Source organism: Vanellus vanellus, assembly GCF_965231255.1.
Source record: "Vanellus vanellus genome assembly, chromosome: 9".
In the NCBI taxonomy this organism is placed as follows: Eukaryota; Metazoa; Chordata; class Aves; order Charadriiformes; family Charadriidae; genus Vanellus; species Vanellus vanellus.
The window spans coordinates 18043912-18059571 of record NC_138914.1 but is presented as its reverse complement, the minus strand read 5'-3'; the positions used below and the strand labels follow the sequence as shown (position 1 = coordinate 18059571).

Here is a 15660-nt window from a genome sequence, read left to right as displayed (position 1 = left end):
TGCTCTGAACAGAGATTGTCAGGATGTCACATGGATGTGTTGTGTGTATTAGAGCCAGCTGAGAAAATGCTAACAAAGTTATTCTCCACTTTTTTTTCTGGAACTATGATGATTCACGTCTAGATGCTAGTTTGCTGCTTGAAGTACCAGTTTGGCATGGAAACAACCAGGCTGCAAATCCCTTTTATGCCTGATTCCCAAGACAATACTCAGATAAAAGCCACCCTCTTATGTTGCAGTTAATATTTACTCATTTATATAAAGTAAAATAATCCAGACTAGTCATAGAGAATTACTATATAGCCCAGTGGCTAGACGTGTGGGTTTAAGCCCTTATGCAAGTCAGGCAGCAAAGAAACTTGAATCTGTCTTCCAGGTGCTGTTTTCTTGGCCACTCTTATTTTCTCTGTTGGCCAATGAATTTAATGGAAAGCCAGAAGAGATCTTGATTATTGTTATGAAAAAAAAAAAAAAATTGCAAAATCTGGCCATTTTCTGTGGAATGTAATAACCGTTTTCCTTCCTACCTGATGTGTAAGAAGTTTAGACGACCACATCCAGCCCTTGCAATTCACGTGAAGGGTTTTTTTAATCATGGCTCCTAGTAAAGCTGAAATTGAGACTTCAGTCATAGCTTAACTTCCCATTCCATGATTCTCAGAGATGCATTGGTCATTCCTTAGAGCTAATTCTAAAATCTCCTGCCAGATGGCTTAGATTGAAATATATTTGCAGTGGGAGATTTTTGATTCATCCTTTTTAACTTGAACTCGCTCTTAAACAATGCCATGAATCAGCCCCAATGGAGGAGGTGATGAGTGGATGCGTGAGTAACTATGAATCATTATGGTAAACAGAAATACTAAGAATACCTGCTCATATTCATTGCAATATTCCCTGGCACCTGGTAAAATATATGCATCGTCCTTGAGTCTGCCTTGTCTTTGCATACCGCCCAGCAGGGAGTGTGAGGTGGTCGCATCCTTGCTGTGTGTGACCACACAGGGTGCAATAAAAGGAGACACAAGCTGTAGCCAGAATTGGGAAAGGAAGCAAGTCTCATGTTCTTTGCCTGTCCATTCCTTTATTCACAATAGCACGAGCTGAAAAAGGGCAGGATGTGAACAGTGCAGAGCTGTAGGCTTCCAGGATGCCCACAGAGAACCACACCCTTTCCTTGACTTTGTTCTTCCTATGAGGCAAAAATACCTTTGGCTGTAGCGTGACCATAGGCTGCCAGGGCCTCTCCTGCATGCTTTCCATTTCCATCGCTGGCTGGGATCCTAGCCTACTTCTAGCTCTTACGTATAGTGTCCGTCTTCTATTTAGGATGGCCTGAGCTGGGGTGTGAGATAACTTGCAACCCAATCTTGTTAAGGAAGTGAAGACCTTGGAACAATGAACGGATCTTCTAAAATATCTGTTGGTAGATGGGGCTTCATCATGCTTGGGCCCATATTAAGGAATTCAGTTTGTTTGCTTCTCATCTTTCAGTGAGCTGTAGGCTAAGACAGACTTCTGCGTAGCATGGACTTGCCTGTAACACACTTCTGGCTTATAAGCAAGTCTACTTCTGAGAGTGAGCTTGAATCCTTGCTTCGTAGCCATGTAGTCTTTGTGTCGTCATTAGTTCAACCTGAATTTTCCAGTGCTCTCTCCTGCTGTTTACCTACCCCATACCATGTGTCTACAAACACATCAGGCTTTAGACAACTCCGTCACACGCTGTTGTTGCTGATGTTCTGTTTCTCTCCCTGAAAGCTTGCCAGGGTGTGGCAATGGAGTTTCGAGACAAGATTGAAGAATTCAGACTATACGTCCCCTTAATTCAAGGGCTGCACAATCCTGGTATGAGAAACCGACATTGGGAGATGCTGTCAGAAGATATTAACATCGATATCAAGCTAGAACCCAGTCTGACAGTTGGTCGCTGCTTGGACATGAACCTGCTGGACCATATCGAGAGCATTACCAAAGTAGCTGAGATAGCTGGCAAGGAATACGCCATTGAGAATGTGAGGAGAGAGTGACTTGCTGTGTCTTTGGTTGCTTCTCAAATATGTTTTTGTTGAGCAGGCAGTTATTGCCTTGGGTGATGTTCCTGTGGTCCCAGAGCATTAGATGCATTCTGCAGCACAAGTAAAAAGGCTGCTGTCCTTAGAGAGGGGAGCAATGGACACACAACTGAGTTCACACACTTGGAGAAATCATTTCACCTTGCACAGAATTTACAGTTGTAGCATAACAGTGCTGCCTGATGGTTATGCTGATCCACTGGTTGCGTCTCACACCTCGCTGTGGGATTAGTAACTGTTTAAGTTTAAAATAAATAGATTGTCTGCATTCTGCCATTCAAATATTATGTCAGGGAGATTAGCTGTGACTGGAAATGGAGGTGGTAAATCCTTCACCACAGTAAATGTGCAGGGAAGACTTGCTGGCTCTGGAGATTCATAGGTTAGATAGTCTTTCAGCTTCAGTTCACCAGTTCGGATGTGACCTAAGATGGTCTTGACTGAAAGTCATTACCTGCTGGGAGCTTTTGTTCTCCGAAATCTCAGGCGAGTTCCCAATGGATAGCTATGCCTTTCACAAAGCCATTGTTAACCATAATCATTAATAAGCACTTTGCTGGTAGCCTCTGCATCTAGTAGCATAAATGCGCCTGGCGCTGCAATTGGCCTTTTTTCCCCTCGAGATGTTCCTTTCAGGACAGCATTGAGGTGTTGAGTCCATGGGCAACACAGAGGAAATGTGCTGTTGCTGAGTGTCTCGTGCATTAAATATACAGCTGCAGCTTCCAGTGCAATCCTAGAGAAAAAATCTGTCACTTGCTAGAGAGAGGCATTAAGAGAGTTGTGGAAGCTGAGATAAACATTGCACAGGTTGTATCTGAAAATTAAATTGCTTGTTCCTCTGTTCCAGGCACTCAACAAGATGGAGAGCGAATGGAACTCTGTTTTATTTACTGTGATGCTTTACAAAGACACAGATACTTTTATTCTGAAAAACACTGATGAAGCTTCTCAGCTCCTAGATGATCACATTGTCATGATTCAGAGCATGTCCTTCTCACCGTATAAGAAACCCTTTGAGGAAAGGATGAACACATGGGAAAATAAGCTGAAGATGACACAGGTATTGGTTTCTTACATTTGGTGAAGTTAGGCACCTGGGCTGTGCTGCCGTGCTTGAACACGGACACTGTGCAGTTCCGCATAGGGAACTGGGAGGACAACTATTGAGAGAATGTCAGTCTTTAGGGAGGAAGAGGGCCTGTCAAAGCCTCTGACTCTAGTAAAAGAGAGGATAAACTCCAAGCCTTATTCTGAAAACAGCAGTGCTGAAATTCCAGCTCTTTTACTGCCTATTGCAACACTTCTTGGTGGGGCCAGGACTCTCCCATTGCTGTGAATAGTCCTACTGGCGTCTCTAATCATATACTAAGTGGACTTTACAGATTCTTACAGAGCCTGTGAAATCCATGCTAATCATTCACATCTCAGTGTAGGAAAGCATGTGGAAGACTGCTGTTTAAAGCAGGACCCGGTAGACTCTGCCAGCACTTCTTCATCAAACTAGAGTGTGAATGCTCAGCACCCAGCAGGACTCGGCCAGCAGAATAGCATTTTGCTGCAGGAGAAAAATTCCAATACAAGTATCTAGCTGGAGAACTCTGTGTAAATGCTGGTATTTGATGCATGGCAGCATTGTTATCTGTTATTCATAACTGCCTTATTCTGTTTATTGGTGTTTACTGTCTGGGTGTGCTTGGGCCATGGACTGCCAGAGTGGTAGCCTTGTCTCAAGAGGATACAGAAACGCTACTCTAAGTCCTAAGGCAGTAGGTGATGTGGGGAAATTCAGCAATTTACTGTGTGGTTTGGGCTGTCATGTCAATGTTTTCACTCTGTATTTCCTACCCCTTCTTTTGGTTGCATTCATTCCTTCACTAAAGGCCCGTGAATCCGCTTCCAGGAAGTAGCTTATCAGGGTTAGCTCACGGAGCAAACACTGTGTCTGTGTTACTGGAAAACCCCACCTCTTGCTAGGTCGAGTGGCTGCCTGTGCTCAGGGAATGGTAGATAGCGCCATGTGACTAAGGCAGTCTGAAAGGGAGTCAGCTGCTTTGCAATGTTGGGCTGGTTCCCCATACCTTCCAATCTCCCATGCCTGAAAATGGAAGAGGAGGATGTTCTTCCAACGTAATTCTCTTGCCCTTTTGAATGCCTGACAAACAGGGTTTCCTGTCTGGTGTCTAATGTTTAGCTTTTCATTCATCCTCTTAATTCAGAGTGTTGTTTGAAGATCTTTTCATGGATTATTCTGTAGGCTGGGCTGGGGCTGAGGTACATCAGGCAGGAGAGGGAGGATATGACAGAATTGCAGGGTCTGGTATATTTTGTCATCTTTGTCCCCAGAAAAGCTCTTTTCACAAAATAAAATCCCCATCTTACTGTGTGCTGACATTGTCCTATCTTCTGTAAAATACAGAAACACTAGCCACAGAAATTTGACCCAGTACCATAAAGGGGACCATAAAGTCCCTTTGAGCTTTAGTATTGGCTTACACATATTTCTAAACTCTCCCGATTAAACTAGTGGGTGTTGATTCTGATGTTTGCTGACAACAGTTAGCAAAGGGGATTGCTAGAAAATTGTTAATTATTTGGGAAGGAAATTCCAACTCTTGATGCTGCAGGTACATTTTAGAATTGTGGAAGATTTAAGTGCAGCATCACGTCTCTTTTTTTTTTTTTTTTTTTTCTTAAACCCATTCTGGTGCACAGTTTGAATGGTTTTGTCGAACAGGTTCATAGCATGGTGTCCTGATATGCTCTCCTTGCTTCCCACTAGGATGTCCTAGAGGAATGGCTGAACTGCCAGCGCTCTTGGCTCTACTTGGAGCCCATCTTTAGGTCAGAGGACATTAAAAGACAGCTTCCATTGGAAAGCCAGCGCTACCAGGCCATGTATACGGACTGGAGGAACATCATGAAGAATGCTAACGAAAACCCTGAGGTGTGTGCCTTGATGAATCCCAAATTCTTTGGAGCTGTGCTCACACAATGACTGCCTTTCAGTCCTTGTTTTTGTAATGATGTGGGCATGAGCAGTGCTGTATAATCCATGCAGCCTTGCCCAGGGCGGTGTGCTAGGTTTCTTCTCTTGGAACTTGGCCTCTCATTCTGGTGTCCAAACAGACAGAGTCATTCCCTATGATGCCTTGCACCAAGCTGTCCACTCCACCAAATACCTTCTCAGCACACAGACTCCCTACCCCCTACAACTCTTGTAACTAGCCCTGCTATAATCCTAATCCATAAGATAACTCCTTTGATTTCTTCTCAAGGATGACTTTTTAAAATTGTTTAGAGCCATTGTTTTTGCCTGTTTCTGTGTCTTGGTAGCAGCGCTCAGCACTCTTCTGTTCTCCAGTCTCCACTTCCCAGGACTCCTTCACCAATTGTATTCCATATTACAAATGTTGGTATTTAGGGGATGTGTTTGTCGCGTCTGTAAGTGCTGTTTCCCCTCCTTACCCACAAAGCTCACACCTCTCCAGATCCCTGTGAATGAGTCATTTAAATCCTATCAGTAACATCTCTGGGCAACCCAATTATCTCCACTGCCTTATCTCCCACATGCTCAGAATACTGATGCTTCCTCTGTTCTCCATTCTGTTTATAGGTTATTTCTTTGTGCCCTGATCCTGCGCTACTAGAGAACCTGGGAAAATGTAACAAACTACTTGAACTTGTGCAGAAAGGGCTGAGTGAATATCTAGAGACGAAGAGAGGCGCTTTTCCCAGGTAACTCCAAATTTCAGGGGTCTGGATAACACTCCCTGGTTCAGAAAATACAAAAGGAGAGGCTCACTCCAGTTTACTCTGCCAAGAAAGAGCAAAACAATCTAAGCTTAGGATATTGTCATGAGACTGCAAACATAAGCAAGGCTGTGCCTTTCAATGCTGCCATCTGATGGGGAGAAAACAGGCCAACACAAACATTCTGAGTTAAGGGCAGTCTGGTTGCGTATCTGTGCCTCATGATTTGTCTTAAAAGGATGGGGTAAAATGAAAACCTCCATGTAACTGTCCCTTATTCCTGAAGGAATACTTCTATTCTTTGATACTCATTTAAACCCACTTTACATGGGAATAACTGACTTCTGCAGATGGAGAAGCCTTTCTCTATAGCAAGGCAGATGGCTGCTACTCTTCTGCACAAATACAAAGAGATCAGTGAGCAGTCAGAAACAGTGTCTCTAGAAATAGGCTTGTTCCTCATCTTGCCAGGACTTAGCCCGTGATGCTATAGTAGAGAGCCTCCCCTCATGCCTCGCTCTGTGTTTCTAGGTTCTACTTCCTTTCAGACGATGAGCTGCTGGAAATACTGTCGCAGACAAAAGACCCCACTGCTGTTCAACCTCACCTCCGCAAATGCTTTGAGAACATTGCACAGGTAGGCAAAGCAAGCACCCTAGTGGCTTGGCCCACCTTTGGGAAGGTGGTGTCATGGGAACTTGGAGGTATGCTGGGATCTGGAGGAGTGTTCACATTCTGCTGTGTGGAAATGTATCTCCTGGGAACCTGTAACTGTATGTAGGCATTGCAAGGTGCTGCCTGCCCTGGAGTGGGATTCAAGCAACCTCATCTTAGACATTTCAAAGCCACATGTCTGCCTATGAACTGGGCACCCTTTATTGCTTTTTAGACAATAAGGGGGAAAATAGGCATCTGCAAAGGACAACTTACAGAAATTGACTTAGATACCCATCTTAGGAGGAGAAGACACTGCCTCTGGAGATGTCTGTCCATCCCACCGTGGAGGCCAATAGAAATAGGTCATATTTAGCTGTCTACTCACAGGCACCCAGTTAGGATGGAATCCCACTCTTGCTGACAGCCTCAGGAGGCACAAGGAGTGCATAAGCCTGGACTGAATTAAGTTTCTGCCTTCATCCCTTCTTAGGAGCTGGGGCTAACCTGGCTGGTTTTCCTCTTTATTATTCCTAATAGACTTCAGACTCCATGTCTAGTGACAGCTTGCACCACCACAATACTCAGACACTAAACCCAATCTCCTAGTCATTAGCTTGGGAAAATAGAAAGGAAATTGAACTGGAAACCTGGTGCAAAGCCATTGGAATAAATAAGGGGACTTTCAGTGATATGCCAGGGCACTGGAGAAGCTGTTAAAATTTTACTCTTAAAACCGGGCACTCTGACCTCAAGGGAAATGATTTGAGTCTACAGAATTGAACAGGAATCAAGGATTTGAATCCTAGACAGGCAATGAGAAATGTTCATCATACCTATAAGTTGATTTGCTTCACTCAAGTTAAACCAACAATGTGAATCTATTGTTTTCATACAATCATCCTCCATTTTTTGGAGAGGTCATTTTACTCATCTCTTGCACACTTTATTATCACTATTTACAACCAAGTTTGGCACCAGATTTATAATAAGCATACACCACTGCAGCCTGGTTCTCCCCTAGCGGCAGGAAGGAAAGGATAGAAAGGAAATCCTTCATTCACATCTGTTGCGCTTCTTCCATTAGCTACTGTTCCAGGAGGACCTACAGATCACACACATGTACTCTGCTGAAGGAGAAGAGGTGAAGCTGTTTGTTCCCATCTATCCCTCTGACAATGTGGAGGACTGGCTGCTGGAAGTGGAGAAATCCATGAAGGCTACTGTACGGGACAACATAGAAAGATCAATTGGTGTTTATCCAGAGGTATGAGTTGTATCACAGACTGGCAGGTCTCTGATGTCTTGGTTCCAGGCTTGCCGTAGAGGTCACCAGTGATAGGGCTGATGAATTTGTGATATTCTACTAGTTTTAAAATACAACCTTTAATCCAGTTCTGTGTGTCAAGTGCAGAATGTACAGTTGAGCAAGTAGACAATGGTCCAGAAGCATGCAAACCCTGCACGTTCACTTAACAGCCACAGAACACTTCCCAATATCATAGAATAACCATATGTGAATCTTCTCTCCAGGCAACTTCCTTTTTATAAGGATTTACCCTCTTTTGTCTTCTTCAGCTCTCGTATCTCACACAGCTGGTAAAGGCAACCAAGACACTGTGAACTATTTGTTTCAATCGATGCATCAGGGGATGCATCTTGGCTCTGGTTTCTGTGTAAAAGCTATGCTGGTAGAAAATTTAAATTTTTATTTGTTTGAGTCTAGGGAGGGAGAAAGGCTGAAAAAAGAAAACACCTCAGATGTTACTGTTTTCTACTCAGACTCAAAATTTGAAACTAGGAAAGTCAGAACAGACCAGAGGAGGGGAAACATTCTTTTGGGTCTCACAGGTTCCTATTCTTCACCTGCTGCTGACCACTTGTAACAGGTTACTAACCTGCAGGTGGCATAGTGAAGAGAAGGTACGTGCTGTACCCACTATCCAGAGAGCCTGTGCCTGAAGATTTCTTCACAGCAATTGGAGGAAAGAAAATAAAAGCCCATTGAACAAGAACTCGGTTCTTATTTGTTAATCATGCATCTCAGAGCAGGGAGATGTAGAAATAAATTTTTTTAAAAATTATTCTTACCACCTCTATTTTTTTTTTCTTTTTTTTAAGACTCCACGCACTACATGGGTCTTGCAATGGCCTGGCCAAGTGGTCATTGCTGGCTGCCAGATTTTCTGGACAAAGGAAGTGTCTGAAGCTCTGGAAGCTGGAGATTTGTCCAGCAGGCTTTTCCCACAGCTGTGTGCTCAGGTATGAAAATGAATGTAAGGGTGGGATTTTGCCAGATGGAGACTTTTTAATCATCAGACCATAAATAACTTATAGTACAACCAGGACAATACTGTAGGAGAAACAGAGACACAGTCCTGCATAGCATAGCTCAAAAACGAGTAGAAAACCAGGTTCTTATCATCTTAATCATTACGATATTTGTCATCATAAACCTCAAATAATGTATAGAACTGATAATACGATCGTTATCTGAAGACAGAAAGAAGGTGAAAGATAACTTCTCCATGGTTACCCGAGAAGTAAAAGATGGAAAAGAACTGAAGTGATGGACAGTGGAAATCAAAGTGAAACTGCATACTTCATATCTGTTCCATGCCTCTAATCACACCTAATACCTGGGAAATGTGGTGTCCTCAGCTCTGAACCTCATGGTGGCTCTAACTCTTTCTTTTCACCTGAACATATGGTAATGGTGTAGGCAAAAGTCACCTCTGAGCCAGCCCTGAGTAGTATTTGCTTTATGAGCAGTCATTTGTATCTCTGACAAGAGAAGAGGCAGAAGTTGCCTGGACACAGCGTGTGATCTGGATTTAATATGCCATAAGTTTGACTGCATTGTGTTAGTACAGCCTGGGTCTTTGGGATATGGATTGCTTCAGAGTACTTTCTTTTCCTTACCCAGCTGGGCAATTTGGTTGCCCTGGTCCGTGGAAAATTGTCTAAGATACAGCGAGCAGTGTTGTCAGCTCTTATTGTGATTGAGGTCCATGCCAAGGATGTTGCAGCAAAGCTGATTGAGGAGAATGTGACAAGCATGAATGATTTCGAGTGGATCTCCCAGCTCAGGTAGAGACCGTAATTGTTGAACCTCACCTGGCCTACCTGGCCAGTCTTCGTTCTCCCTACCCATCAGCCATGTCCACAATAAATGGAAACAAGAATTTGCATAATCTGTAAGCAGTATTCCTGAGTTGCTTCTAACCGTCCCTATGAGTAGTGGGGTTGAAGTCTGCTAAGGATGCCGGTTCAAAGGCATATGAGACAGACCTAGTTTTGATGGCGTCCACTTTGGCAATATAGACTAAGCCATATCATGGTGTTTCACAGCCTCACTGTGGAAGGTCATGCCTCCTGCCCAAGGAGGAGTGTGATGCTTGATATAACACCTAACTTCAGGTCCTGTGAGAATTCCTGTCCACCCTGTTGTGTTACCTTATCCTTTCTTCTCTTGAGAGGGAAATCCCATGACGTGCAGGTCTCCAAACCTGCAGGCTGTAGTCTTATGAGCTGCTCTATTGTCTGCCAAGCAGTGTTTATCTTTCTGATGTCATGTTTGCTCACCATTAGATACTACTGGACAAGGGGGGACCTGTACATCAGAGCTGTCAATGCTGAATTTATCTATGGCTATGAATATCTGGGGAACAGTGGCCGTTTGGTTATCACGCCCCTCACTGACAGGTAAGGAGATTGCTTTCTGGGTAATAAGTGGTGGTGCTTTTTTCGGAATGAACAAGTCTTATTGAGGGTTAAACCAAGGATCTGACTGTGCTGGTCTCACAGCTTAATATATGTAAGTAGAAACCATTTGTACAGTAAAGGGCTCCCTGAGACAAGGGCATAAGAACCCCCTGGCATTGGTTATACTGTATTGCTAGTGATCAGTGCTCAGACTGATTGCTTTCAATCTCCTGATTCTTAACGTAGTGTTCTGACTCATATAAAATGCCCACCTGATAGCTGAGGAGCTCTTCTACAAACCAGTAGATAGGGGCACCTAATACTCTAGAATATGCAGCAGCAATAATAGTTATACCCTTTTGTAATTGTCCTTTTTCTGGAGAGTGAATTTGTAGCCAGTGGTAGAAGGACTTACTCATGCAGGCCCCCATGAATACTAATCAAAGCCACATAGCTAACTCCTTTGCAGAGTGCTGCATATCTAAGCAGTTCCACAGAATAATAAATGATGGATTCCTACTTGTCTCTAGCTGCACAGATCATATGCCTCCCTTACTGAAATCAGTAGTAGAAATGCTTTTCATCATTTGGTCTCTTCATTGTTGTAGGTGTTATCTGACGCTTACAGGAGCTCTGCACCTGAAATTTGGAGGAGCACCCGCAGGACCAGCAGGAACAGGCAAAACGGAAACAACAAAAGACCTGGGGAAGGCACTAGCAATCCAAACTGTAGTGTTCAACTGCTCTGACCAGCTTGACTTTATGGCGATGGGCAAGTTTTTCAAGGGACTAGCCAGGTACAATGAAATGCTGTGTGTCATTGTCAAGGAGCGGGTAGGATACAGGGGCACTGGCCACTGGGAATTGGTGAGTAGTTTTCATAGCAGCCCAGAAGAGCAAGCAAAACCCTAGTAAGGGGGTTGCTGTGTTCCAGAATGAGCAAAGTTATAAAATTCCTGCCGGAAGGAAGGGACAGTTATGCCAATTAAAAACAAAAAAATGATAAAAAGAGATCTTGTTCATTTAAGGCAAAATTAAAATGCTTTTTACCAATCCACTATTAGAAACCTGTGCAAATGTTTGCAGCTCTGGCCTTTGTTTTAATATCATACACATTGGACTGAGATTCAGCCCACAAGCTGCTTAATCTTAAAACAGAGAGAATGCTGAGTGTATCCAAAATAGAGCAGCCAAGAGAGACTGCTCTAAGCCCTGAGGGATCCTCTCAGAGAAGCTTCTCTTCTCTACATTTCAAACAGAGCTGGTCCAATTAGTCTGTTGTATGCTGGTGAATCTGAATTAGTTACTCCAACAAAAGCTGATACTCTTTTCTCAGATGTTTTCTTTGTAAGTAATTTCACTTCTTTCTTAAACCATGCCTTGTGGGAAGATCACCTTCCTCATACATGCTTCCAGCTTTATACGTAGTCTTCCAAGTGCTGAAAAATGGACTTAAGAGATGTCTAAATTGTATTTGCTACACTTATAGCTCAAGTACAAAACAGGAATTCAATGTGACACCTCTTTCAAGCCCAAATCTCTAACATGCAGAGTTTGTCCCGGACTGTAGGGTCAGACGTTGCCATGGTCTTGCAGGGACCCTGCACCTTCTCACTCATCACATGGCCTGGGGTGCATAGTCGGGGTGAGGGGCTACAGCCCCTTCCACTGTACCAGTACACTGTGGCTGTGTCACTACCTTCTGTGGGACATTAAGTGCCTTTTAGGTTCACTGCTTGTCTCAGTGCTGCCTCCGCAGTATTTGGATTTATAATTTCTAGACCTAGCTGAACTTGTGACTGCAAGTTTGCTCCTGTGTGATGTTCCTGACTCTCCTCATTTTCCTTCCTTTCTCAGCTCTGGTGCCTGGGCTTGCTTTGATGAGTTCAACCGCATTGATATCGAGGTGTTGTCTGTCGTGGCCCAACAGATCACAACCATTCAGAAAGCACAGCAGCAGAGGGTACGTAATGAACATGTGGATGCAAAGGCAGACAAAATTGTCCAGTTGAGCTAGTCTAGGCAAGTCCTTGTCTTTGTACGTATCTTCACGGAGGACCAGCTTCACTGCTTAGGGGCAATTCAGACAGACATACTTAAACTTGGAGAGGCATGAGTAATGCCCTAGCTGTGGCACATTGTATCACGCCATTATGTAGTCAGCATCCTGGGTGGGTTTTGTAACTTCACCCTAGTCTGTGCCGCCACAGTTGCCCACATTCTCACAGGCTGAAGTACTACTCAGCTTGAGCTGCACTGCCAGCAGACTTTGTGAAAGACACTCTGATACAGATCCACTGAGCTGATACAAATTGGAGCTGTGATAAAGGCAGCCAGTGTTCTGCCATCAGTTGCTCAGCACCACGTTTGTCTAAATGTGTTATCCAAGCTTTAGTGGATTCACAAAACTCAATATGTGCAGAAAAACGCATACTCATGCACACACAGTGTTGCAACGTGAAGTGAATTGTTGGTTTTACATGGAGGCTCAGCTGTCAGCCAGTCTAGCAGTCAGCCTCTGCTTTGTTCTCTGTAGACTCAGAGGGGTTAAGACCTGAATCTCCTTGACTTTGGCTTGGAATTAGAAACTTGTTCTCTGTGAATTCTTCTGCATTGCTTTATCCCCCATCTGAAATTACTACCTACACAGCTTTAAAAAGGATTTAGGTTTCTCTTTGCCCTCTCTGCCATAAATTAATTCAGGTCCAAACTCTACTGCAGAATAAATGGAAAGATGTTTGTTTACAGCTGGAGGGATAGAAATCTGTTCAAGAGCCAAAAAAAAAAAAGTATCCTATCAGTAAATCTTCCATAAGCCCAGTTTCTTAAACAGGGAAGAATACTCCTAGTAATACTGGATTCCTGCAGTGGGACCAGATTGAGTCACTGCAGTTGCGGGCAGCTGTGTGTGTCCGTGCTTGATAATGTAACTACTGAAAGCCATTGTCTTCCTTGTGGAAGATTCTGCTACATTATTTAATTTGCTGATCACGCTCTATTCTTTGAGGATGATCATATTTTTAATTTTCTAGGTGGATCACTTCATGTTTGAAGGCACAGAGATCCCACTGGTCCCATCCTGTGCAGTCTTCATCACAATGAACCCAGGATATGCTGGGCGTACTGAACTGCCTGATAACCTGAAGGTAAGGAAGGCAGACTGCATAGACAGAAAGAGGGGTGATACAAGTGCTGGATGCTACCCAGGCCACCAGTGTGTCCATGGCAAGGATTAGGATGTGATGCTTTTGGAAAGTTTCTAGGATCATTTTGAGATTTGAATCACATTTGTAAGCAAATGGCACTCCTCAGATTGCAGTCTGCAGGGATGCTACCCTGACAGGTGCCAGGCACACTCATGCTGTGTACTCTAAACAGTCTGGGATAGATACTCAGCCTTTACAGGTTGCTGGAAAAAGCAAGAAACAGCAGTGTTTTGATCTTGTGTTGGAACTGTATGTTTCAGGCTCTCTTTCGTCCTGTGGCTATGATGGTCCCAGATTATTCTATGATTGCTGAGATCTCACTCTACTCCTTTGGGTTTAATGAAGCCAAAGTCCTTGCAAAGAAGATCACCACAACATTCAAACTATTGTCAGAGCAGCTCAGCACCCAGGTACGTGCCTTAATGTCCATGACTGTTTTTTAAATGTGAGGCTTTCTTAGCCTATGCACAAAGTATCTGGATGGTTCTCTTGGTACCTTGTGATAGCATATCACAAAAAGGTTACAATACTCATTCTTCATCTAGCGCCCTCTTTTCTAATTCTCATGTCTCTTCCTGTGGCTGAACTTCCACTCACCTTCAGTCCTAGTTAGGATTACAATGGCAGGACAGTTGAGCCAAGCAGCCCTGCCTACTTCTCCCTCCATCTAGGACTTTTCATCATCTAGTTATTCTCATCTTCCTCACCCATAGTCTGTACAGCTTAGGACTAGTTAGTTGTTTGAAGGATCCTGAGAGCAGACTTGGTTGAAGGAGCAGTTGTTCTGAAGGCATAACTCTCTCTTTTTTCTTTTTTTTTTTTTTTTTTTTTTAACCTGCTGAATGCATGCATGGGTTCACTCTTTTTTAGGTGATGCTCCTGTATCTAATGACATTCTTTCCTCTGTGCCTTCTCCAGGACCACTATGACTTTGGGATGAGAGCTGTGAAGACTGTCATCTCAACAGCTGGCAACCTCAAAAGAGAGAATCCTACAATGAATGAGGTAAATGTGGTTATATTTCACACTGTCATAGACTTATGTGGTCTTTTCTGCAGCCACATAAGAGGCAGGATCTTTGAAGTTCTGAGTTCTTAAATCTTTGCAGGAGCTGATCTGCCTGCGGGCTATCAGGGATGCCAATGTACCCAAATTCCTGCAAGATGACCTCAAGCTCTTCAGTGGTATTGTCTCAGATTTATTTCCCAAGACCAGAGAAAAACCTGTTGATTATGGCATCCTGGAAGAAGCCATTCGCAAATCCTGCATCAAAGAGAATCTGAAGGATGTTGATGGTGAGGGAAAAGGCTTGTGGACACAAGCTTCCTCTAGGCCTGGGCTTTTAGTCCAGCGCTCTGCCCTGGGAAAGAGACAGCTGGTCCCAGACCCACTCTGCATCATCTTCCTCTACAGGTTTTGTGACTAAGTGCATCCAGCTCTATGAAACCACTGTGGTTCGTCATGGCCTTATGCTAGTGGGGCCAACAGGCTCTGGGAAGACAAAGGTATGGTTAAGACACTGCACTGGCCCCAGAAAACTGTCACCTACCTAGTGATGCAGGGGGATAAGCTTCACAGAAGACTTGCACTCCGGCATTTCTAACTTTTCTCACATAGAAGTCAAGGGACTAAGATGCTGCCTTTTAGTATTGATTTATAGCCATGGGGAAGTATATTAGTAGCTCACTCTTTCAAGTTGGGAGATTAAACTGAAGTTTATCAACTCTGCTTCAAATTTCTAAGGCTGAGACATACTCTGACATCTTGTGATGCTTCAGGCCTCTTGCACAGGCGATCTCCCCTTGCATCTAGAATGCTTTATTTCTGTGCATGCAGACAGGCATCTCCTTACTATATTATCCTTCGCTACATCTCCTTTCTCACTGCCTTTAGAACGCAGTTGCTGTGAGAGCAAGTGGCTTTGTCGTTATGGAGCCACGGCAGTTAACTCTCTTGCTTTCCTGCTTTTGCAGAGTTATGAAGTCCTGGCAGCTGCAATGACGTCACTGAAAGGTCAGCCTGCAGCCAGTGGTGGGAATTACGAAGCAGTCAGCTACTTTGTACTGAATCCCAAATCCATCACAATGGGCCAGCTTTATGGAGAGTTCAACTTGCTAACGCATGAGTGGTAAAGTACAAAACCTGCTTTCCTTCCTTCCAGATGGGAAACGTTTTTCTTCTGGTCTTGAGCGTCTTCTCTTCAAGGCTGAGAACTATTTAGGGTAGTGGCATAAAACCAGAAGCGATCAAGTCCTTATCCTCACCAA

At 43.8% G+C, this 15660-nt stretch overlaps 1 protein-coding gene across 1 annotated transcript in view; it reads left to right on the top strand.

Moving 5' to 3' along the window:
• Positions 1-15660, top strand: part of DNAH1 (dynein axonemal heavy chain 1) — a gene marked incomplete at its 5' end in the record, with an annotated part of 71422 nt that overhangs the window by 20538 nt on the left and 35224 nt on the right. Inside the window, 17 exons of the mRNA XM_082487929.1 lie at positions 1762-2015; positions 2926-3138; positions 4858-5022; positions 5692-5813; positions 6360-6465; positions 7570-7749; positions 8604-8744; positions 9409-9572; positions 10074-10187; positions 10796-10984; positions 12045-12150; positions 13220-13333; positions 13654-13803; positions 14312-14398; positions 14502-14688; positions 14807-14898; positions 15367-15521. Coding sequence (XP_082344055.1) covers positions 1762-2015; positions 2926-3138; positions 4858-5022; positions 5692-5813; positions 6360-6465; positions 7570-7749; positions 8604-8744; positions 9409-9572; positions 10074-10187; positions 10796-10984; positions 12045-12150; positions 13220-13333; positions 13654-13803; positions 14312-14398; positions 14502-14688; positions 14807-14898; positions 15367-15521 — 2539 coding nt within the window. The remainder of the gene's footprint in view (positions 1-1761; positions 2016-2925; positions 3139-4857; positions 5023-5691; positions 5814-6359; positions 6466-7569; positions 7750-8603; positions 8745-9408; positions 9573-10073; positions 10188-10795; positions 10985-12044; positions 12151-13219; positions 13334-13653; positions 13804-14311; positions 14399-14501; positions 14689-14806; positions 14899-15366; positions 15522-15660) is intronic.